The sequence below is a fragment of the Trachinotus anak genome, unplaced genomic scaffold (genome assembly GCF_046630095.1).
Source record: "Trachinotus anak isolate AG129_WGS33_773 ecotype Australia unplaced genomic scaffold, CSIRO_AGI_Tana_v1 ptg000009l, whole genome shotgun sequence".
Taxonomy (NCBI): domain Eukaryota; kingdom Metazoa; phylum Chordata; class Actinopteri; order Carangiformes; family Carangidae; genus Trachinotus; species Trachinotus anak.
In genome coordinates, this window is record NW_027273860.1 from 13,950,694 (window position 1) to 13,977,190 (window position 26,497).

General features: G+C 40.4%; 1 protein-coding gene across 2 annotated transcripts in view; it reads right to left on the reverse strand.

The window, feature by feature from the left end:
* ctnnd2a (catenin (cadherin-associated protein), delta 2a) overlaps positions 1–26,497 on the reverse strand; it is a 249,987-nt gene that overhangs the window by 82,244 nt on the left and 141,246 nt on the right. For both annotated transcript variants that reach the window (XM_071485479.1, XM_071485478.1), the window contains exon 12: positions 21,722–22,028. In XM_071485479.1, the coding sequence (XP_071341580.1) occupies positions 21,722–22,028 (307 nt within the window). The remainder of the gene's footprint in view (positions 1–21,721; positions 22,029–26,497) is intronic.

A 26,497-nucleotide genomic window follows, 5' to 3' on the forward strand; every position in this document is an offset into this window, starting at 1 on the left:
TGCCCCATGGATCACTAGTGGGACTCCATCTCTTTGCATTATACAAACTGCCTTGGGTCCACTTATCTGCTCACATGATTTCTCATATCATTGCTATGCCGACAACAACCAACTATACCTGTTGTTCTTGGCAGACAACCCCATGGTGTCATGAGGATCTCAGCTTGTCTCTTAGACATATGCACATGGATAAAGGAATGCCACCTTCAACTTAACCTCTCTAAGACTGACTCATCCCAGCCAATCAGTCTCTCCATCATGATATCAATATCAAAATCACATCTTCATTTCTTGCCCCAACCAAGGTTGCAAGAAACCTGTGTGTCATGTTTGATGGCCAGTTATACCTCCCTAACCATGTTCCATATGTGTCCCAGTCATGCTGCTTTGTGCTATAGAACATATGCCACCCAACTCATGGTCCAGGCCATGGTTATCTCTTGTCTTGACTACTGCAATGCCCTTCTTGTGGGCCTCCCGTCATGCAAAGTGGTCTAGATGGTCCTGAATGTGGCAGCCTGTCTGGTCTTCAATCAGCCTAAAAGGGCACATGTCACTCCACTGGTAACCTATGGCTGCCCAAACGCAGAACAAGTCACTAATGCTTGCCTTTTGAGTGACTTCTGGGTCTGCCACCATGTACTTGAACTCAATCTTACAGACTCATGCTCCTTCTTGGCCACTGTGCTCCTCCAAGGAATAGCATCTGTCATTGCCATCTTTGCACACAAAGCAGGCCGTTCTTGTTTATGGTTCCCCAATGGTGGAACACGCTACCAAACGCTATCAGAGCGGGGCATCCCTCTCATTTTTCAGGAATCTCTTGGAGACTCATCTCTTATGAGAGCGCCTCCTTTCCTAGCACCTCTAACACCCTTACATGCCTATCTAGCACTTACTATACACTTTCGATGCACTTTGCTTGATCTCCTTGCATTTATTGAATAGATGTAGTACTTTCCTATTGCTCTGAAGCTTTACTCTTTATTCCATGGATAGTCTCCCCAGTGCCTCCAGATAATCCAGGAAATTGCATCCAAACCAGGCCCAAGGCTCCAGTGTATAACTCCACACCAAAACCAGTCGGAACATTTTAGTCCCAATTTGACTGTCTGTTTGGTTCATTTCAGCACTGACAGACCTTCGCCACTTGCACTTACCAAACAACAGTAATTGGCTACAATTTGTTGCCTCTGGTTGGCATAGCTGTGTGTCACTCAGATGAGAGGCTCTGAGCCTCTCCTCTGTTTGACCTGTTCTTGCTAGAGCTCCAGAGAGAAGCCTGAGGGAGGAGACATACAACTATATTGAGGTGGTTTTTGGTACTTAGAAACCACAAATATATGTTATTATGGATATGAAAACTTAACATAAAACATAAGTGTAAAGGGACAGAATTTTTTTCCTAAACCTAACCAAGTAGTTTGGAGGTTGTTGGAATAAATGTTAAAATCATTTTAGCAGCCCACATTTACATTTTTTCTATTTCCCCGATTCTCTTTATCTCTCACAATGTGCATCCTTTCTTTGCCTCCACATTTTCTACCATACCTTCTACCATGCCTTTGCATTCTTTACAGATAGTAATTTTTGTATATTTTTCCTATGGATGTCAATAAAATAAGGGAATGGGAATAAATGTGTACATGCTTGAGTCTAAAATATATACAGTATAAGAATGGTTTGGATGTGAGCAAATCTCTACTTTTTTTACTTTTTTGTGGTGCTGTGGGTTGGATATTCTGTTGTTTTTACACATTAGTACCTTTGTGCATCTGTTCACATATGTACACGTGTGTGTGTGTGCAAATGCTCTTCTTTGCATCCTCAGGTATAGTGCATTAATAAAGATAATTCTAATACCAAGAAAATAAGTGAAGATGAACAAATGAAGATGCACAAACATTGTCTTTAAGTGCTGTGCCAGGTCTTTCTAATTAAAAGTGCAATTTATGCTATCTCATGTCTCAAGTCAAATTGTTAATATTATAAATATTTTACTGATGGTGGTATTCAATATTCAGAGTTTCAAAAACATAACCATATATATATATATGGTTGGGCCAAGAATTTCAGATGTATCTCAACTTGTTTTTCATCTCTCAAGGACGGATAATAGAGTCTTTGACTTCAGCTTATTTAAACACACTATTTACCACCTAGTGAAATCATATTTTAATTTAGCTGCAGGAAATATTTTAAAGTCTATCTGGTTAGGATTGGTACCAAGTTTGACAAATGACTGCATATTTACCGCCTACCACATCAGAGTTTCTGTGTTGCCTTGGCCCTTAAGACCTCAAGCATTATTGTGTGTTTTGCACATGCTCTTCCCTTCTGCTAAAGATTTTTTCCATGTGAAGCTCTGTTGCAGCTGAAGGAACTTACAAATCTCAGCCAGAGTAAAGGGGATCAATGAAAGGTGAAGAAAGAGAGAAGGTGATGCTTGCTATAGCACGGCAGACAAATGGATAGATAGAGATAGTTGGATGGAGCCTGGGTGAAACCCATCCAGAAATAAACAGTGCTAAAAAATAAATAAATAAATATATGCAGTGAATCAGCTGCAATGAAAACACCTCATCTTTTGTCACCATTTTCTTGCTCCTTACCCACTGCTCCCCATTTACTGATGGGCAAATGGAAATGACTCTAAGAAAGAAGAAAAAGAGGCCATGAATAAAAGTAACAGAATATGCTGCAGAGACTGCAAAGGAGAAAAATGATGAATAGAAAGGACAGAAGAAGAGTACATCACCTCTTCTCTCTAGCTCATCACATCAGTGTGAGACCCCACATAGGACTTTCTCCTTCTTCTTTTCCTCCTTTGTTTTCATATACCACCATCCCCGTTTTTCATTCTCACTTTGCCTCTCTCTCTTTCTTGGATGAGTCTGGAGTTTTTCCATCCAGAGCCCATGCAACAACCACACAGAATAAGAGAAAAATCAATACGCTTTCTCATGGCATCTTCCAGCTGGGAATAGGGGGCTCAGGAGGTTGAATAAAAGTGAACAAAGGACTGAGTGAGAAGAATGAGAGGTGCTGAATGAATGAGACTAGCTGACACTGAATGGGACACAGACAGATGATGGTGGGAAAAGAGCTAGTGATGAAATGTAGTGTATGTCATTAACAGGTCTAAAGATAACTTGATAAACTGATTTTACATCATTATTATGTACTATTGTAGATTGCCTTTATTAGTTTTTAGTTGTATCATTATAGTATATTGTAATATATGCTTATCCATTTTATGTACAAAAAAAAAAAAAAGAATGACATGTAAAATACTTACAGCTTACAATTATTAATGAAAATCTTTTTAAGTTAATAAACTTAAAATAATTAACTTAATAGCATGATTTTCAGTTGGAAAGTGCACTTCACTTTGGGGGTTAGTTGGGAGGAGTGATTAGGCAAAAGGAGCCAAATGCAAAGGAGAATTCACATACTGTGGGAAGGGGATATTTTGATATTTATCTTTGAGTGTTACTGTTCTTTCACTGGTTCACTATTTTAACTGCTCCACTGCCCAAATACTTCAGCAATTTACAGCAGTTTATGAACACTGGTCCTTTCTACTCTTTGACCTTTTGATAATTTGCTTTAGATACGTGTCTACCCAGAAATTAAAATGTAGAAAATGTCTTCTAAGAGTGTGTGTGTGTGTGTGTGGCTGGCATGGGTGGGGCTAGTGAAGGGGAACATTGGTGTGCAGGGCCATGGAGCAATTTGCCAGGGTAAGGGAAACACAAACGCTGGCGCTAGTCCTTGCAATTAGCTGAACACACAAAATCAGTGGCCTAATTGAATACGGTATTAAGCTGACAGACAGGTGTTCATTTAAATACACACCCAATGAAGGGCGAGCAGACATGCACATACGCAGCGAATTGAATATATACATACACACTGCAGTTGAGCACACACATTCACATGTACATAAACATTCAATAAAGGCAACACACATACATATCCATACAAGTGCACACCCTTGCAAATTGCTTATGTGTTCAACACACACAAACACACACTTCCATATCTACAAAGAGGCAAAAATACACACATATTCACACAGCTATTATCCCATATTTGCTGATCAGTAATTTTCAGCCCGGTGGCACTATTCCCCCGTTACACAGTGCAATTACTGGATGTTTACACAGCCAAACAATAGAGCAGTGAAACATACACTCAGTCAAACATTCATTAGATGGGCCAATAGAAGCTGAGGTGACCTAGACTATTACAATGTATCACAGACCACCGTCATTGAGATTGAGCTGTCTATTCTACTGTATCCAAACCAGGAATAAAGCATAATCTAGTACCTTCACGACATCAATCCAACTGAAAAACAGTTTGGTTGTAGAAGGAGATACACTTTAACAATGGGCTACGTCAAATTGCTACCCTCATTGGGAATGATTTGTGTACTCTAACCTCATCCAAAGTAGCAAGAAAGCCATAGTTTAGTATTACTGTCTGTACACAGGAGAGATGATGGCTGATTATAATGGTTTTCATTATTTTTCTATTTGTATCAACCATCCAAATCCACATCAAGGAAAAGCTTAAAATAAGTGGACCTCAACAGGGAACTCTAGTCTATGCTCCACTAATGACAAATGGTCATGACATCAGTCAACCACCATCAGCAGAATGCCTGGCAAAGATGTCCAATAAGACTGAGAAGAACCACTCTAACTTCAGCCATGTTACTACTCAAGTGAACAAATTGACCAATCAAATCCCCATCCACTACAATCAGTCAATCAAAGTGCAGGCAGATGATTAAGTTGCTGGTTGAAGGAGAGCTTGCTGAAAAATTGCAGTCCCATTGTCTCTTGATTTGCAATCTGAGATGCAATCATGTCAATGAGTCTGCTTTGGCCTCTAAACGACAAACAAGAAAGGTGAGCTATTTTTACCATGATGATGCCAATGAGGATGCTAGCCTATATATGCATGCATGCATGACAGTGTATGTGTGTGTGTGTGTGTGTGTGTGTGTGTCATGTCAATGAGTCTCTTCTGGCCTCTAGATGACATACAGGAAAGGTGAGCTATTTTTACTATGATAATGCCAATGAGGATGCTAGCCTATACGTGTGTGTGTGTGTGTGTTTGACTGTGTGTGTGTGTGTGTGTGTGTCTACATGTTAACACCAACAAATGCCCCTTCATGCCTCACCCCTAATGAAGGTGCCACACTGTCAGTTTGTGTGCCCATGTACATCATGTAACCACAAATTATTCTGCCATGTGAATCTCACACTGATAAGGTCAAGCTGGATATTAGCACTATGTATGCGTGTGTGTGTGTGTGTGTGTGCACCTCTGTATAATGCATTCATACACTGTCATATTCACATTACAGAACCAGACATTTACTATAAAGGTCAGAGACCTGCCACACACACTTTTTTAATTCCTCATTCTTGATATTTCTTTTCCCCGTTTCTGGCTGGCACACAACTGGACACAAATGTGAATCCTTCCAAATGCCCACACACAATCTAAACTCTAAATTCACTTCAGTACTGAGGTGCCCAACATTTTTTTTACTCACCTTGTTTTTATTTCTTTCCCTTTCCATTTTATCTCTTCATTTCACTATCTCGCTTCATTTCATTTTTTTTTTGTCAAAGAGAGGGATGTAAGGAAAGTTAAACTAAAGCTGCACAGCTCTAAATGAAAACAACTGATGAGAGCAAAAGATGAGCTGGAAATGTGTGTGTGTGTGTGTGTGTGTGTGTGTGTGTGTGTTAGTGACACAGAGTAAGACAGCCTTATTCCAGTGAAAACTTTCAGTGACAGGTTCCATTTCGTGTTCAGTCACAGAGATTGGGCTTTCTTGAAACTCTTTTGCTTTATGTCTGAACATTTGTTAGTCCAAGGTCAGTCTATTTTATGGATGTGTTGTAAGGACCACATGGTGATCAAACACTAATAAGATGTGTAATAAAAGTGTTTGGCAGTGCATTTGTCTGTGATTGTCAGTGGACCACAAAATGAACAGCCACTGGGCACAGATGCCTAAAAGCCTCCCACTGATGTCAAGAAGTCTTCAGGGACATGCACTTTTCTAAGGGAGTTTTTACCCATTAAAAACACATACAGCAATTCTTTAAGAATAAGAGCCTCAAGGGTAAAAAAAGAGTGGGGGAGTGGGGCAGTGGGAGGGTATTAGGTTGGACATATTTTTTCTGTAAAGGTTTGTAATGACTCCTTAAATCCCAAATAAAATATATTCACAAACAAATGAATATACACATACAAATTCAAGACAGTAACTTCACAAGAGATTCACAAGTGATTTAGGGGCATCTAACTCCTTGGATTCAGTGGCTTAACTCAGTAATCTATTCTTGTCCGTGATTTAAATAGCAATAGTAAGAGCTGCATTTACCCTTTGCAGCCATTTTACCTTGAAGTAATCATCAAAAGATGTTGTATGGCCAAACCATCTCAATGAAGGTATACTTTTTGCTGATGTTTTTTTCCAAACCTGCATCTACCATCCAAACAATTCCTCTGAAGAATAGGCAGCTGTGCAGCTCTTATACATCTAACCCAAAATGCCTCCATAATTCATTGTGATTTGCCTCTGCCCAGGCATTCCAGGGTAATTTTGAACTTAGCTTACGGTTCACCTTGAGGTAACTAAACTCTCCTTGGGCACTGTGTGAGTTTGGGTGTGGGTACATTAATATTTCAGTATCGCCTTGTGTGCAGCCTGTTTGTGAGAGAGATAGTGAGAGAGATAGTGCAATCAGCGAGGTGACGCAAGAGGGAAGAAAAACTAATAAACCAGTGATTAGCTTATGCACCTGCTATTCTCATTAGTTCACACCGGGGCAATAATACAGCACAGAGAAATGGAAGCAGTACAGTATTTGCTAAAAGACAATACAAAGAGCATGCTGATAATGATGCTGACTATGGAGATGATGACATAATGAGTAAGAAGATGGTAGTGATAAAATATGAATAAAACAACAAAACATGATGTAAAATGAATAATTAAGACAATTGAGTGCTATTTTTGACTGCTTCTGTTGTGCGCAGGACAGCAGTGCACAGAAGCAGATGATGAGAGGAGAAAGTGGAGGGATTAGAATGACTAGAATGATAATGATGTGATTGTGATATTGGTGATTATTATGTGGATGGTCATGATATATGTGTTTGTGTTGTATCTATGACACAGAAAATGTAACAGGGAATACACTCTCATAGAAATATAATCTCATAAAAATGAGTTGCATTGAAATATTTTGCCATTCCTCACATTAGAATGTGCATCATACAGACACACGCACAGAAATACGACCTTCAAAAGTAGATTAAGTGAGACTAAAAGCCACACATTTCTAAATTTCAAATAAGATGTGGATGAAGGGAAAACAGGAATAAGGAGCAGAGCTGTGTGTAGAAACATCACATGGCTGGGTCTTACAATACAGAGTACAGACCATAGACTGTATATGAAAAGTGAAGCCAGTGCAGAAGTGCCTTAAACCTGCATTAGGGCGTGGCTATCCAAATATGGTTTCTTCTGGTTCCAAAAAATCGAGAGGGTGACAGCCAAATTGCAAACCCTCAGCTTCAAGCAGTTCACAAACCAGTGGCTGACGTCATGGTGGATTGCCACTTGGTACAGACTATATTCACATTGGGTCCACTGAACATACAGTAAAATGAAAACCCTTAGAGCAATATGTGAACACTATTCGGGTAAACTATGTGACAGCTGTGATCTTTTCCACCTTTTTAATCAGTTCGATCTGAGATTTGAGTTTATTTGCTGCCTGATATTCACTGAATAATAATTCAACGATACAAATGGATGCATTCTCTTAAGTGGCATAATTTGGAAAGAAAACTTTTATATTCCACGTTCACCCATCCTTGCATAATGATTTCCAGCATGAAAATAAAACACACGATGGAATAAAAGTTAAATTATTTCTTATCTTGAGTAAAACAGCTCTGACCAACGTATGTTTATATAGAACCAAACTCTTAACAGCAAGTTGCAGGCAACATAATCACTGGCTGGATTATTTTCAGAGGCCATGTATTGTTTGTATGGATAAACTCAAATTACCAGGAAGTGGTTGGGTTGCATGGTAGGCATACAAAGCACATGACTGTCACACCAGAGACCTGATTGTCCCTAGGTTTGGGAACCAATTTCACTTTGGTAAAGGTTAGGGAAAGATCAATACAATACAATTTTTTTTCTGGATTAAATCCGACTACAATTTTACTTCATGTGCTGTGAGTGCCTAAATTTAACTATAAATGATGCTAATAAAGGTTTAGTCACTAAAAATTGATATTGAACCACAAGACCAGATATTTTTGAAAAAATGAAGATGTTGTCTGTGAACATTTTGCTGATATGTTCAGTATCCCCATATCTGTGAAAAATACATTCTCATTAAGTTAACAGAAAACATGATCCAGTCACAATTTTGTTTTGTGCAAAACATATTTGCTGTTGCAGTTTGGTTTGTCATTTTTAGGAGACACAGTTGCTGTGACAGCTATAAAACAACGAAGCAGAGACATCTCGCTGAAATTACCCAAAAATGTATTTTCACTAAAGACTTCTGATTGTGGTTTTGTATGTATGTGTCAAATATCTGTGGTTAATACTCTTATGCTGTATTTAAATTGGGAGCATAGCAACTGGGTTAGTGCTCATTTTCCTCAGAAAAATTTGCGCATAATATTGATCTTTCCTGATGTAAATATACGGTTTGCATTTCACAAGATTCATGCCTTGGCACTGACAAATGGAATTTCAAGAGTACAGAACCAGTGAAGTGATTCAGGCAAATACACAAAAGGTACAAAATGTACACAGGGGGAAAGCAAACACAATCACGCATGAATGCACACTGCAATGTGTGCCATTGCCCGCGATACACATAGACACACAGACACATACACACACACTTACACAAACACACACACCTTCACTAAGAGGGGTAAGACAACACCACCAACCTTGTCCACTGACTCATACAACAGTCCACCCTGCATCTAGTTCTCAATTTAACATGATCTCTCTCTCTCTCTTCCTAATTGTCTCTCCTCTTCTCCCTCTCTTTCTCTTCACTCTTATTATCTTTCACTCTTTCTCTTCCTGCCATCATCCTACCAGGATTTGTGTTTCACTTGAGTCATGGTCAGAATGAAGAATCTGTCTGGCTGAAAGGACAGCCTTCATTATGAGGTGAAAGCACATGCACACACACACACACACACACACACACACACACACACACACACACACACACAGGTGTGGGCAAACATAGACACAGGACTATTGTCAGCATGGTGTGCAGAGGCTTAGGAATCACTTCATACCCCTGCAGAGAAAAAAGGGGGAGAAAGTTTGATAACAGGGAAGAGAGGGAGTGAGCCAGAAAGAGAGAGAGAAAGTGAGAGAGAGAGTGGAAGGGATTTAAATAGAGAATAATAAGACAGGCTTCTTTAATAGACACAAAGAACAACAGGGGGGGTGTCAGGGCAGGAACTGCGTATTTACACTGCATGAGGGAGAAAACACTTCAGGTGCAGGGTGAATGCCTACACCAACCAACCTATCAACACGGTGGAGCCATCTGTACCTGCAGACGTGTGATTTAGAGATAGAGAGAGAGATAGAGTGATGTAAGCACGACGGAGAAGTGCTTCTAAATTGAGTCAGCGCCGCTGGAATGCATCAGAGTTATTTCATCATGACTCCGAAAAAACTGGATTGACTCTGCAGATCACAAGTAGGGAGTCAATGATCAAAAGTTTCCTGGGATGAAAATAAATAATGAAATAAATAATGAGACAGCTAAACATCATATTTTTATATGGTAGGTAGCAGTGTTTCTCCAGACAGTATTGTAGGGCTTCTTGAAAATGGCTACCATCGGCACTATGTCATAGATGAATTTATTTTTGCTTTATTCAACCTGGGTGGATTCAGTGAGCCTGAGCATGGTGCTGTGCACACAGTCTAATCTGGTATTGACTGAGCAGTTCCACTGGAACTGATGAGGGGTCAAGGGCCTTGCTCAAGGGCACTTCAGTGGTGGGTGGTAAGGAGGGCTGTTTTACCTCCTCATCCAGATTCATCCTGACAGTCTGGGGATTGAAGCGATGACCTTCCAGTCACAAGCCTGCTTCTGGGCATCATATAGTACTGCCCCCAATGGCTGACCTGTATTTAGTTTAATGCTCCTTTGATCTCGCGAGTTTGAATACAGCTTATGGAGTTTGTTGAAGTTTCTACCTCTCTGTCCTTGTACAATATTGACAGTAACTTTGCTTTTTTATGGATCTCTGTGGAGAATTTAAACGATACGTGTGTCATAATATTATTTGAGAAATCTTCTTTCTCTGCTAAGAAGCAAAGTTAAATATCATGGAGGCAAAAGGAGAGCAGTAACCTCCAATAAGGCAAAAAGGTTAGATCTACTTTATATTATTTATAAAAAGTGAGTCTAGTGTACATAGACGTTTGAAATAAAAAAAAAGCAAGATTGTTAAAATGTGTCTGTGGGCATATATGTGTATGTGTGTGTGAGTAGGCATGTAAGGATTTATATTAGTAAGCACACACACACACACACACACATATATATATATATATATATATAAAGGGGGAGAAAGTTTGACAGTCCCTCTCTTCCCTGTTATCATATATATATATATATATGTAATTGCAATTAAAATTTCAAATGAGCACAACAACCAAGACAAAACTGTGCTTTTGAGGTTTACTTTTGTAGAGGGTCACAAAGTGTTTCCCTCTTTCTTTGTATCCACCTGCTTTCTTATTCTTGCCTCCTTTACCCCTGTTTTCCCAGCTGCAGCTTTATTTTAGTTCTGAGGTCATTACTGAATCCCACTAGGTCCAACAACAAGCACTCGACACATGATTTCTTGCAAGCAACTCAGCTGAAAGGTCAAGATCTCTCTCCTGCACGTGAACAGTACATCTCACTGACCTTAACATCTGCAACCCCATGGAAGATTCCGCAAAAAAGATGGCAGTGGCAGGAAAGAAGCTGCTTGAAATTAATGTCTGTGGTGAATGTCAATAAACAAGGCTGGATCAAAGAGTAGTATATGGCTGGACCACGTAGGTTCAGTGTGTCAGCCAGTTTCAGCCCTTTTTCTATTTGCTTCTCTCCTACTGTCTGTGTTTACATATACAGAAACATCTTTGGTCTGAAGTCAAAACTTGAAGAAGTGCACAAATCAACAAGATTTTTATTCTGTCTAAATCATAACAGAAATGTTGAAGCACTCTACAATGCAAAGAAAAGTATCACTTACTGTAAGAACACATACAAATGTTGTGATAGGGATATTTTGACCTATTAAAAATCTCAGTTTTTTTTCCCAAGACGGAAAAAATTAAATTTAATGTTTGTAGACTAATTTCAGTACATATCAAGATTAAGGTCTGTACAGAGGTCTGTACAGAGTATAGAGTACGGTTAGGCTGTGCTGTCAAATATGAGCTGGAGGAGAGGAGAGGTGAAGTGAGGCTTGGGAAGGAGAGAGGATATACAGTAATATTGCTGGTGTGACATTTTCCCATAATCCCTCTGAAATGCCACCAGTGTCAGGAGATGGAGGAGCAGAGAGGTGGTGGTGGAGGAGAGATGGAAAGCATCTATTATCATCCTTTTGTTGAGAGTGAAGCAGCTCAAACATCATAAATTACAGTTTCTTTTTTTTTTTTAACAACCCAATAGATTAGTTTGGCGTGCCCAATATGAGCATTTGCATATGTGTGTGCCTGTTCCTGTGTATGTGTGTAAAAGGTTTGATGGATGTTAATCAGAGAAATGTTAGTGGCAGTAATTACCATAAAAAACAATAATGCAATGATTGGATCAAAAGAACATGACAAATTCATTACTGACTGCCCACATCACACACCCATACACACACACACACACTCACACAGAAAAAATGTGAAAACATGGTCCAACCACAGTAACAGTGAACACAGCAATTAAATCCATGCAATCTGTTATGATTCACTCTGCTTCACAGCCAAATGTGTAATTTTAAACTTTTAACCTTTTTAAATTTTAACCTCTACTTTTGTGTACGTGTCAATCTTATCTATACGCAATTTCTTTCCATTCATCTGGGCCTAAATGCTTAAATGTTTAGTTCTGTATAAACGTGTGACTACCCAATGGCCACCTAATTTCCATTTATCTGTCTGTCTGTCTCTCTTTAGTCAATCCTTTTATCACTCTGGCCTCATATTTAGGGTGAGGCTCACCACAGCAGAGAAGAGAGCGGATGAGTGCTGTTATCATCCCAAGGTCACAAAGACACACACACGTGCACAAACAGATAGGCCACCTCAGAAAAGGAAAATAACTACAATGGGCAATTTACCCAGAACAGGCAGGGATGATGGCCAGGGCACAGGCACACACAAGCGCACACACACACACACACACACACACACACACACACACACACAGCCTGCCTCAGGGCCAAGGCTCTGGCAATGCATCATTACCCTCCCTTGGAGGTGATTCCATATCCCAGCATGCATTTCTCATGCGGAGAGGAAATTACCCCTGGGCCGTGCTGAGAGCCAATAGAGTGTGTCCTCTCTCCTCTGTCTTTCTCTCTCTCTTCCTGCCTTTCTTTCTTTAAATCCCTTGCTCACCCTATGACCATGTCTCTCCCATCCTTATTGTCTTCCCGCTCTTGCTCCATCCTCCTGAGTCACCCAGTTACAAACCCATATTTTGTCTTCTCTCAATGCCAATTCATTTTTTTCTCTTACTCTTCCCCATTTCTACATCTGATGTAGAACACAGATTAATAACAGAAAGGTCAAACAAAAAAGTACTGACTAGCTCTCTCCCTTTCTGTCCTGCCCTCTGTGTGTCTTTTAGTCAAGCAGTTGTTCATTGTGAGGTTAAACATCTTAGTTCCCCTTCTGTATCCTCTGAAGGCAGAAATCTTCACATTCTCTTCCCTAATCTATCTTTCATCAATTTCCCTACCCGTTTTGTTAACAAAAAATTCATATAGATGGAACATAAAGAAATAAATACTGATACAATGTTTATAAAGCAAGGGTTGTTTCTTAATAAAGCCACTATTGTGAAGAAGCTGCTAAATTGTCATGAAAGTATTATATCTCTCAGTGGAAGATGATTTTTTAAAGGGGCTATTTTTATATTTGAACGTGGTTTCTTGTCGGGAGCGGGTGGTGGTGAAAGTGTCAAGAAGTGTTGGGGCTAGCTGGTTAGAGTGCTAACTTCAAGAGAAGAAAAGATGTGACAGAGACAAGAGCTAACATTGGCTGGAGACAGCTCTTGGTGAGTAAATTAATGAAGTATAGCAAAACTTACAAGTAGCTACTATAAATATCATTTAACATGCTCATAGTAATTTCAGTGATCATCTGTTGCCACAGCAATGTGCAATCTGGGGTCTTGATGAATCATTTGAAATTGACCTGCAAAAATCCAAATAAGCTGCCTTTGTAACTAGACCACTAGTGTTTTGTAAGAGGGCTAAGTATCAGTAAAAAAATAGAAGACAGAGCAGACCATGTTTTAGTATGTATCATATTTTACTAGTTCTTTATGATTAATGTATTCAATTAATTCACTTTTAAAGTTATCTATTTTGGTAGACGGTTGCTAGACTGATACTGTGCTGTCACAAGGAAACATCGGACAGTTTCTAGGGTTCAACATATGTATACAGCTGTCAGTATGTGTATACAGTTGTAGAGTGAGAACAAGTGGTACCAGCTGTAGCAGCAGTTGTTTTACAGCAGTAACAGTTGTCTCTGTCCATGGTGCTGAAGTATTCCAACCCTCTCTCTCTTACGTTCTCTATTTTGATCACTTTTAAGCTAATTGAACATTGTTTTCACAACAGTATCTTCCATTCATTTTTATTCTATTAATCAGAATATGACATGGTCAAATAAAGCTGTTTCTTCCTTTTTCTGGCCACTCTTCATTGCACTATTCATTCCACAGATTTGCTGACACATGAAATGGGGTAGCTCACTGACCATTACTGTGTATTAATCTGACATAAAGTACTGGGCAAAAGTTTTGAGCACTTCAGATGTTTAGACACCATGGCAACAACCCCGAATATACAGCCAGTCATTAAGAATTACAGTATCTTTAGTAATGAGAAGCAAACCAATATCAACATCATCAAATTAATCTGGATTACATGAAGGTATGGAAACAAGTAAGAGAGCGCAAATCCATCCAGTGACTGTGGCAAGTTCTCTGAGATGCTTGTAACAACCCACCTGACAGGCACCTTGAAAAGCTGTGTGCAATTGTGCCTAGCAGGACCTAACTGTTTTAAGGCAAAGGGTGGTCACACCAAATATTACTCTGATTGTTTTCTTCCCTTTGCTGCACTTTGTATGTACTTTTTATGTCATTATTTTTGAAAGCATCCTTACTTTACTTTCAGTACCTAAAAGTTTTAATGAGATTACTTGAATGATATTTGAGACACTGTGCAATTTATTTTCCCACAAAATGTATGGAAAAGGCTTGAATAGAAAAGCACAGCTTACTAAAGTAACACACCCTTGTCATAAAATAACCTTAAAAGCCTAAAGTTAATACAAACTTTAAACATTTCTATTCAAACCAATAAAGCAAAGCATTAGGTCAGGCAGGGCTGCCTCACAATCACTGTCTCTTTCATCATCTGTGAGGCTGCTGTTAAATCATATTCTTGCAGGTGTGCAGCACAGACATTATATACTAACACGTATCTGTGTTAATGATAACACTCATGCCAAAGCCAATCCATCTTGTTGATGCAGCTCCTTCCACCACCCCAACCTCTTCCATATGTTGTATTACATATTGTTGCTTTAACTAAGATTTATGATCATGTATGTTTCTTATTGGCAGATAGAGTTTCTCAGTACACTTCTCGGCACTGCTCAGATTTGTTGAGAGCTGTTGAGAGCAGAGCTGTTCTGCCAAATCCAACTATAAAACCATTAGCTATAAATGGTTACTTTCTTTTGACTGAACTGTATATATTGGGTCACTGCCAAAAGCACAGATGCTGCCAGTGGGTTGCAGGTATTGTTCTGTCACATGTAAGCAGTGATAAAACTATGAGAGGAGTAATCCAGCAAAAAAGTGTCTAGAGATATTATGCAATATTATATGCAACATAATAATGTGCCTTGTACTGAAAATGGAGAGCAATGTATTAATTTTAGAATAGTGGACTTGCCCAATGGCCACATCAGAGATCTACTCCAAGTAAACATAATCTGTTTCCAGTTTACACAATAGAAATCCCCAGATGCATCGTACGGTAAACTGGATACTGTGGACGTGAGTGGGTCTTATTTTCGCTTAAGTGAGTATAGGATCCCCTGTCTGAATATAATCCTATTGTCAAGTTCTGCTACACATGCACGCACACACACACACACACACACACACACACACACACACTCAATTTCCATCCAAAGCAGGTATCCTGTGTGGAGGGTTACACATAAATCATATGTATCCAACACAAACAGACAATTGTTGCAAAAAGGGAATACAAGCGCTCTGTTTCTCTCTCACATGTGCACATAAATAAACATAGACAACACTGACCAACTCACAACACGAGTAATCTAATAATAATTCTCTCCCTCTCTGTTTCTAAAGCACACACACACATACACACACAATCACATATCATTGTGCTTTGGACCGTGCAACACATGGGAATGCATTGCATCAGCCCTGTGCTTTCAAATACGAATGTCAGACACATGCGTGCAAACACATACACACACATATTGTCTCCATCTCCCTGCCTTTGACACAGCCCTGAACACACAAACACACGCCAACCCTACCCATTCACAGACCCACACACATTCACCATCATGCACAGAGTCACCGCTGACCATTACAGATTTGCCATAAATAGGGCGACGTGTTCAGGCTGTGAGCCAACAAACGCTGACAATAAATAGGGAGTGCTGACAATGACATGTCACACCATATCACATCATATCAGGTTACTGTAAATAGCAATTTCATGTCAGCAGCTCTATTGTATCCAGCAAATAATGGAGGCACATGGTGTATTTCTTTTACCCTTGCTTATACAATGTGTGTTTTATATCTATTGTTGCATTGATGGGGCTTTAACCCCTGATTCCAGATCATGGGTCATCCACTGGAAACAATCTTCATTCAATTAAATTCTAATTCAACAAACTAATTTTCACATCAAACATCACTAACACTACAACCAATATTGTGAATAAATGTAAGATTGGTGGGGAAAATGTAAATGAGGAATGTTTGATTTATCTTATCCGTAGTTAAGTGCTGTGTCTCTGTTTCAGGCTAACTGAGTGATGAGATAGGTGAAGTACACCCCTACAGTTGAAACCATGCCGTAATCTCATTTTTAATCACAATATTACAACTTTTCCCTCTTTTTTTTTTCTTGTCAATCCTCATTTCTACAACCCTGTGAATTCTCTTCATTCACTGTAACTCCCCTTGTATGATGTCTATTGCCCTCTACAAGCTTTGTAACAAAAACCATTGACGTCCCACTCCTTGATCCCTGACTCCCATCTTCCCTGAGCCAGTGTTCATCTCTCTATCTCTCCCACCAATTCCTACTCACAAACCTGCACTACGTCTACCATCATTCCCTCCCTCCATTCTTTTTCTTCTTTCCTTGAACCCCCAAGGTATGTCTCCCTTATTCACTACAAAAATGTCTCTCTGTGCTTTCTACCTTCATTTAAGATACCCCCCCCCCACCCCCCCCACCCCCCCCCACCCCACCCACCCTTTTCCCTTTATTTGTTCCTTCTTCATTTCCTTCATGATTGGTTTTTGTCTTCCCTTCCTGCCACCCCCAGCTTTATTTTCTCTGTAGGTCTGTGCTCGACATCTTCATATTCATCTTGCTCCCTGCATTGTTTTTAATATTCAATTTAAGCAGGAGACTCAGTGGGGGTGAGCATCACTTTTCACAGAGAAAGCTTTAAAGAAAGTACACATGCAAAACAATTAACGGAAACACTTATCTACATTATACCCTACCCTCCACCAGGCTTCTGCTCCATCTTTCTTCTATTTTTTACCTCCCTCTATTTTTTCACTTTCTACATAAATCCCCCTCCTCCCTTTGCATGTATTTCCCACCCACCTCTCTTTATGTGCCTCCTCTCTTTCCTTCCCTCTCCTTATCCGCTGTGTTCCTCTCCCTCCCTCCCTTTAACTTCATCTTCACCAGTCCCTCCTTCCATCCCTCCTCCCTCACCTTATCTACCTTGTCTCGCCCCTGTTTCTCCCTCTTTTCTCTTGCTCCCATCCATTAGTGGTTCTCTTTGTGTCACTGTCCTCACCTCTGCTCTATCACTCACTCTTCGGCAACTGTAATGGCCCCCAACTGTGTAACTGGCTGCCATGCAGACACAGACACACAAACACACAAACACACAAACACACACACACACACACACAATACAGCAATGTACAGTTGGGTATAGAATGTGCTTATGAATTATATTAAGAATATACATAGTCCCCTCCTAAGCTCACACTGCATGCTTCCACACACACAATAGCACACACAGACATAACCTATGCCCTCACTCAGAGTGTTCCTTGTCTCTAATAGCTGCTAACTCATTTAGCACTTCATGTTAGCTCAGCCAGATCCAATTACAGCAAGAGAGAGAGTGAAGTTTGAGTAGGAGGCTATTTAACCTCATGGCAAAGAGAAACGTAACACTTCAAATGTAACAATTTAATCATATCAAGTAGCATAACGGATCAAACATCTAGGAAGGTTTTAAGAAATCAAAATTTAGGGATTTAATTACTTTTTTCCTTAAAAATGAAAAGAAGAAACACAATTGGCAGATGAAGTTTTTTTGTCTGAATTAACCTCTTGTAAAGTGAAAAACTATTAATGGGCAGGATAGCAGAAGGCAATAGGAACATAAGAGAAATTGATTCCTGGACTGAGCCTCTGTAAGACTTCAAATCACAAAATTAAATATTTGTTTGTATAAAATATATCATGTCCACAAAAAAAAAATGAAAATTTTGGTGATAACATAACCAGATATGATAGTTGGGACTGGTACTAAAGCTTTTATGTGCCTTTTATGTTCATTTAGAATTTTAATGTTTTTTTTCTTTTCTTTCTTTTTCTTTTTGATGGTGTTGTCAGAATAATATGGTCATGTTTACAGGGATACAGTATGTGGGACAGTGTTGATATGACAGTCTATTCATTCTCTTTTCAGATTTTATGCACTTTGGCTATCTGTGGTTCTACATATTCAGTTCAACACGAGGACATGCAGTCTAAATTTTAAAAAGTCTGAACTTTTATTGAATTCTACAAGGGGAATTCAAGATACGAAAGAGCTCTCAAGATGTTGGAACCATGTGGTTGAGGAGCTAGACTGGGTTTTAATATTTTGATTTTCTAAAATAAAATGCAAAAGCATGAAAAACAAGATATACCTATGCTTCTCTGCAGTATATAAAGCTTGAAGCAGCAAGGGAAACAAAGTGACCTCTTTTGTATACCTGTGCATACTCCAATGGGCCAATAATAAACATTTCTTGAAAGTGTATATGTTTGTGTATGTCTGAGTATGTTAATAAACTAAACTATATTCTCCACCACTCAGTTTTAAAAGTTAGAAAGATGTAAAAGATGTGTACATGTGCGACTGCTCCTCATCTTTGTTACAGTGTCTATTTGAGATGCTTATTTCCAACAACTGTTGCAACTGTTTATGTTGTTGTGTGACTATGGGGCGAAACTGGCTGGTATAGATAGACCTTATAGAAAACAGAACATATATCAGTGCTTTGCTTCATGCTGAATTCAGGAAGAATTTTCTGTGTATACAAACAACAAAGTGCAGAAAACAAACTGCAACAGAGTGCAAACAACAAAGACTTCACAAATCTGGTATGAATATGAACTGGGTCAAAACCTAGTATAACAACTGACATAATCACGTCATATTTGCATTCTGCCTGGTGTCAGCTCTTTATCTGTTGGTTTCTCTCTTACTCTCTGCGCTCACATATACAGTATTTTAATAAAGCTGTTCTCGTTTACATGTTTTTCTGTTTGTCAGGCAACAGAACACGTTTGAAACAGTGATAAAAAGTGTCCCATTAAGACCACATGTTGACTTCCAAGCCATTTAAAAGCTGATTTTATAACCGCAACAAACACGTAAATTAACAGCAAAGTCTGTGACGTGATTTTGGCTATATATACTTGTAAAATGATTACGCAGAGTGAAAGTTAGAAGCACTGTTCTTATTTTATCTTGTCTTGTCAAATGCCATAAGCTGGTAACACTGCAGTCTGTAGACACCCCCCAAACAGAAACTCTTTGTGCCAATTCATTTTGAAGGGGCAACACCCAATGGGAAAACTCCAGCTCAGTCATCTGGCAGTCGTCTGACCAATGGTGGAACTATAATCGCTCAACTCTCTCAGTCTGTCAGTTAAGGACATTTAAAGGACGGGCCCCATTGTTGCAGTCCAGCCAAACAGACCATTGAGATTTTTGTGAAAAGGCAAAATGGTGTTCTATAATTCTGAGTCACTGTTTATTTTACACACTCGTAGCTGACCAAATAAAATATTAATTTTAGGAATCCTGTTTCATTTGCAAAGTTAAAGCCAAACTATAAATTCTTTTTACAGACTGGGAGCAAGTCCATTCACCATTTAGTCCGTTTACATTCATCTGACTTTGCACACATCTTTTTTAAAAATAATTTTCTCCCTCCCTTTTTTATTCTGTCTCTCGTTAACGGTGTCTCTCTACCATTCTTTCTCCCTTGCTCTCTCTGTGTCCCTGTCCTGTGATTGACAGCGGGTGCTGGGACTTGATCCCCACGTCTTAGTCCCTCCTGCTCAGTAATTAAAGGAATTATACATCAAGAGTCCTGTGAAATATATATAAATAAAGAGGGAGAGTGAGCTTTGCTTAATTGCGGAGACAAGAGGATGGAAGTGATCACAGCCCAGTAGGACTCTTTTTACACACAGCTTGACACAGAGGGAGGTGAAATAGAGCTTCTGAAGCAACTAGTGTATGACTGGAGTAATGCCGTCTGTATTCTTGTTTTATCTTTACACATATGGGGTGACTCTGCATAGCGCTAGTGCTGATGGGGATAAGGCTGTGCAATGACCAACCTTAGCACTGTGTGGAAAAAAAAAATCCTGCACCCACATTTATTTCATTGAGGCCTTGGTATTGGCTCAGCAGTGGTCCAAACAAAAATATATAGTCATCTGGCAAAACAGCTGAACCTGGAGCAACCTGATAGCAGAGTGGATAGAGCCTGTACCACATGGAGGCCAGTCCCAAGTTCACCGCAGGTCATTCCCCTCTCTCTGTCCCATTTCCTGTAATTATTCACTGTCCTATCTAATAATAATAATAATAATAATAACAGCATAAACCCCCCCCCACAAAAAAAAAAAAAAAAACTTTAAGAAAAGAAAATGTTGAACCAGGCTCAACTTTTGTCACAAAGCTATGTGACATTATTCGGCAACTGAATGAGTCATGCAATGAAACCTGTGCAAGCGCGTTTTCCTGGTAAATGACTTTGAAAGGTAAACACGGGAATCTTGCAGTTTACCTCCTGATTCTCTACAGGGTTGATAAAAACTTTTGAGAGTTGTAAAATCCTTTCCCATAGTATAATAAATCACTGTGTAGTGTTTCGGTATGTGGTAATACTTCACACTCATGAATGTATTACTTAAACCAGCCTTCCCGTGTTGTATATCAACCTCACTTCAGTATCTGTAGCAACACGTCCAAACAAATGCAGCCCCTTTGCATTTTTTTAATGCAGTTGTCTCAGTCTGAGCGCCTTGAAAGGAACTGGTGGAGAGTGGTTATGGGTGAGTGGTATCTGTGGTTGTGCTTGCTAACAAAACATGTGTATCACTATACAAATATGGAGAAAAATGAGTGTAGCAGAGCCCTTCTTAGTGGTGACATGCCAAAAAAATAACATTTTAGTAAACTGTGAAGATTGTGAATCTTCCTAAACAAAACCAAATGGTGATTTCTAATTGCCTGCAGTTTCTCTGGTGCGCTGAGCAATGACAAATGACTGGGAAGTTTGCAATATATATATTATGTGTACATGTATTTTTAGCCAGAGAGGGGTTTGACATCAACAGGTGTATGTGTGTGAAATGTGCTGATTGATAAGCACTCACAATCAAGCATGGAGTCACAAACACACACTGTGTGTATTTGTGTGTGTTATATATTCAACACATTCTGGGAAAAAAAACATTGTTCGTATGCAGGGACATGTCCTCAGGTGAAAAAAAAAAAAAAAAAATTGTAGGTTGGGGTTAATGTTGCAGTGAGCTTCCAAGGTAATCCAATGCAATGTCCTCACAAATGTAGTTAGTTAATGTGTGTCTTACCAAACTTATTATTTCCTCTCACTCACAAACACATGCATGCTTGTCCTTTCAATGTGCCCTTAAGCATCCTATTCCCCATGATCTTTCACACCTTGTTAACCAATCCCACAAAACATACATACACACATACTCATGCACACACAACACACACACAGTCCACACACGCTTTTTATTCTACCTTGGGTCTTTCTGAATAGAGTCGATAGATGGTGAACGCTGCAGGCTGCCCTCAGGTGGCAGGGCTGGTCCAGACTTGCTGTAGGGTGATTCCACCACCGAGGGGCAGTACTGCAGGGTGCGGTAGGGGTCCGCCACATAGGGGTCTGAGCCATACACATCTCCGCTGCCACCACCTCCGCTTGAGGTGTAGCCTGGCCCCACTGTGGCATAGTTGTTGGTCCCGCCACGGCTGTAGTTTCCTGTCCCTGTGCCGTGACTTCCTGTGCGCTGCAAAGGGGCGGAGTCGACACCAGGGGAGGAGGGAGCTATGGTAGGAAAGTAGGGACAGAGGACATAACTTAGGACCTGGTCATGGACACACTGGGTCAGGTCTGCAGGGCAGAGGAGGGGACAGAAAAGGAAGAGGAGGAGAAGGGAGGGAGAAGACAAAGGGAAATGAGAGGTGTGGTGGAGAGGAGATGAAAAAATAAGGAGAGGAGAGGAGAAGGAAGGAGAGGAGAAGAGAGGAGGGGAGAGGATGCAGAAAGGCAGAAACAGAGATGAACAGGTTGTTGGAAAAAGACGAGTGTGTCTCCATATGGATGGATAAATATTGGCCACATGCCCAGGATTAACAACAAGGAAATGTTCAACAGAGGGAGGGATTGATGAGGGAAAAGAGAAAAATATTGACAAAAGTTGTGAAGACACTTTGAGATCGTATTCATGACTGCTGAGAAGAAAATCTGAAAATATACATTGACTGTCAAACTACACTGACACCGCCAATGTACCAAGTATGCAAAGTTATTCTTTAGCATATCATATCTATATATCTATATATATTGTCATTTCATATTCATATTTTTCACATCACAGATAAACCATGATAAAGAGGTTAGTTTTAGTTAGTAAGTAAAATAATATACAGAAATGCTAACGTAGCTATAGTTCAAATATAATTCAAACATAAAGCACAGTAGCTTTAACTTTCACTTTCACTTTAAAAACTTTTTTTAACAACACATTCCACAGCACTGAGGATTTGTAAACAGTGTTAGTTTTGCGACCCAATGATTCATTACCCTGTCATTCCCATGCAAAGAATAATGGAAACTGTAAGCTTGTAAGCCTGTTTGCAGGTAGCTAGAAGACAATTGCAGAATCCTTTTCTTTCTGTACATCTGCCTGATGAGGACAAAAAAAAAAAAAAAAGAAAAAATCTCAAATAAAAAAATGAATAAAACACCAAGCTATCTCTTTTTTGAGTGAGATGGAAATTGAATGGGGATTTGTTCAGGGACATGAGCAGCCTGCAGGGGCACAGTAGCTGTCACCGTCCCTCCCTATCATGCTGGGATTGGCGGATCAGTGATATATCAAGGTGTTAATGTGAGCCTGGTAGCCTCGTTTCTCTGGCTGTAAAAACACTGACACAGATGATGTGGGGTGCAGGTGGGGGTGGGACGGGTTCCATCGCATCTGTCCTTAGAACCAAGGTATGTGTACACAGAAGCACACATGTACGCACATGCAAAAACACCATAAATGTGTTCTCCAGGGAGAATGCAATAAATCACAGAGCCTTGAGATCAATATGTGGCCATGTGATTGACTAGCGCTTTAACACAGGCCAATGAACCTCCTCCTAAAAATAGAATTAGCCTTTAAAATCGTGTCTGGATGAGAAAGTGCACACACACTACGATACACACTAGGTATGGGCCACGACACAAACGCTCCTATGCATCTCATATAGCCTACACGTAAAAGGGAACACATATAAACACACACATTTACACAATATATAAGCCCCTGCACTAAATTAATGAGGCAACAGAGGTTGTGTGAATGTAACTGTGTGTGCTGAGGTGGAGTCTCTCATTGTTATGTGATCAACAAACTTGCTCTTTAGCGCTGTCTTGAGTGGTGGCATTTACTTGACCTTCACAACCCTCTTCTCACTTTCTTTTTCACCTCTCTTAGCCTCTCTCTCGCTCTCTGTCTTTGTCTCTCTCTCTCTCTCTCTCTCACACACACACACACACGTGGTATATGATGCAAATTTTCCACAGCTCTTATTTAATTTTTTTTTTTTTTGCACCAAGTCTGGTAAACCCCATAAGTTGGCCCACCAGAGGCACAAGAAACCTTTTGGATGATGTAACCACATTAGCATATTTTTATTTCCTAACTCTAAAATCAGGTTAACAAAAATCCTTTGCCAGACAGACAGTGAAAAATTCAAGATTCAGACTCCGCCATGCAATGCCCATGAGGCTAAAGACTGTGTGAGCTCTTCTGCTGATGCCCCAAATTTGACAAAGATCCAAAGAATTAGGCAGGAAAAGAGAAACAGTGAGCAAGCCTGGGAAACAGAGAGCTGAGGGATGAGGGATGGGGCTGTAGTTTAGAGAAAAGCCAAACCAAAGGGGAGAGGAAGAAAAAAAGAGGCGATGAAGGGGGAGACAGTAGAGCCACACAGGACAGAGGGTAGAGGAGGGTAATGAAGCAGAGTTACTCTCATCAGAAGCAAATCCCAGTCTTTCCTGTATTCTTTAAATGGTGTCTGTGGTCTGTCTGTCTTTCTGAACGTCTCATTAGTGGCTGAAGCTTCAGGCTACTAGTGCACACCACCGATATCAGCATGCACTGACTGAGAGGCTTGGTGAGAAGGAGGTGGTGGGAGAACAGTGAATAAAAGAGAGAAGGACAACCCAAAAAAATGGCCTGTCAAATTATTTTTATTGCCTGTGCTGAGACCACCGAATAGTGGTGTCCTTGGGAAGAGGCTGAAAGGGAAGGGAGAAGGGAAGAAGGCACAAATAGAGAGAGAGGGTAGGGAACATAAAGAAAGAGAAATCCCCCCAAAAAGTGTCCTGCCAAATTACTGTTTTAGCCTGTCCTTTTGTTTTCACATTCTGTTACTTTGTATTAAACTTCCCCGTGCCTCTTTAGGCACTGCATTTTCTCCTTCACTCAATCTTTCTGTCTACTCCTCCTATCTTCTCTTTCTACCTTAACTACACAGAGTGTTGCTTAATCTATGTTCTGGTAATGGTGGGCTCTGACTGATGACTTGACCTTTGGGGCCAACATTGCCTGGCAAATATCAACATGTGGATTCCTGTTAATGCAGGCATGTGTGCGTGTGTATATATTGTGTGTATATATTTTTGTATTCCTGTCCTTGTGAGAATCAGGTTTTAGACATAGCATAATGAGGTTTTTCACCAGTTTTTAAGCAGTTTAAGAAGTTAAGACTCCATTATAGTTACATTTAGATATAAAGTTAAGCATGTAGTAGAAAGTTTAGGTTCGGGGTTAATGAATACAGAAGGAAATTAAATGTCCTCACAAGTATAGTAAGAGAAACGTATGCATGCATGAGTGTGAGAGGGTGTGTCCCTCATGAATATGCTAAAGTACAGCACGAGACAAATTCACTTTCATGGAATATTAAACAAATCACCAAATGTGCCGTTTGTGCACAAACACAGACACACACACACACACACACACATACACATAAACACACACGCGCACGCTCCACTAACACCTCTCTCACCTAACGCACTGGTGGCGTGAAATTGTGTTTGAGAGGAAATAAAAGGGCGGGTGTGTCTTTGTATTCCCTTGCTTCGGCACAGAGTAAACAAATCACGGCTGTGCTCCTTCCAGCAGATTAGCGACGGGAAGGGAAACTCTATTAGTCATTTGACACAGTGATACCTCAACAATTAGCCAGCCAGTTGAGGGGCCGGCTAGCTTACAGTGGGCCTGACTATTTTTGTCTTTGTGCTGCTGAGACAAGGGAGCCCCGGCTGAATGTGCAGGAGAGATGGAGGAAAACAGGAAGGGAGGGAGAGGGTGTGTATGTGTGTGTGTGTGGGGGGTGGGGGGGGTGGGGGGTGGGGGGGTGGGGGGGGGGGGGGGGGGGGGGGACTAGAGGGGGATCAAACAATCCTCCGAGCGTTCCTTGTCCATCCTCCCTTCTCATTCTTTCATCTCTGCCTCTATTTCTTTCAGTCCTACTCTGTCTCTGTCACTCTTTTTCTCCATCACTCCCTCGCCCTTTTCTCCTCCTTCTTTTCTTCTTTCCGTCTTCCTTTAGGTCTGTCCCGCTTTGTCCATGCCTCCATCCTTCTTTTTCAATCTCCCTCCCTTGCTGTAGTTCACTCGCTCTCTGCTTCCATTTTTTTTTGTCTGTCATCCTTCCTCCATCATCATTTCATTTCATGTTTTTCACTCCCTTTCTTCCCCAAACACCCCCTTCTCTCCCCTCTCCCTCTATTGTGGTTGTAGTAGACTATGTGATCAGAGCTGAGGACATGTCCTTTCTCCCGACACGCTTCAGCGCTCAGAACGATTACACAAAACCCCTCAGTACAGTCTCTATCTCTGACACATACACACACTCGCATAGACATGCAGCAAGCACACAAACATGGGTGTCTAAATATGCAAGTGATAGACATGGACTAGACATGCATGCCTGTAACACATCTTTTTCTAATGCTTTAAGGTCAACAGCATGCACACACAACCTTGCCTACAGCAGCCATGAATGACGAATGTACGCACAAACACACAGACCCATGACACACACACCGTTTGGATGTGGAGGAGAGTAAGGATTAGTTTCTCCCTCTGTTTATCCCTGAGAGAGCCTTCTGGCCAACACACAGCTCTTGATGTTCCTGAGCTGGAAGCTCTCGAGGACACACACGCGACACACACGCGCGCGCACACACACACACACACACACAAACAAATGCCCTTTTTTGCGCTTTCA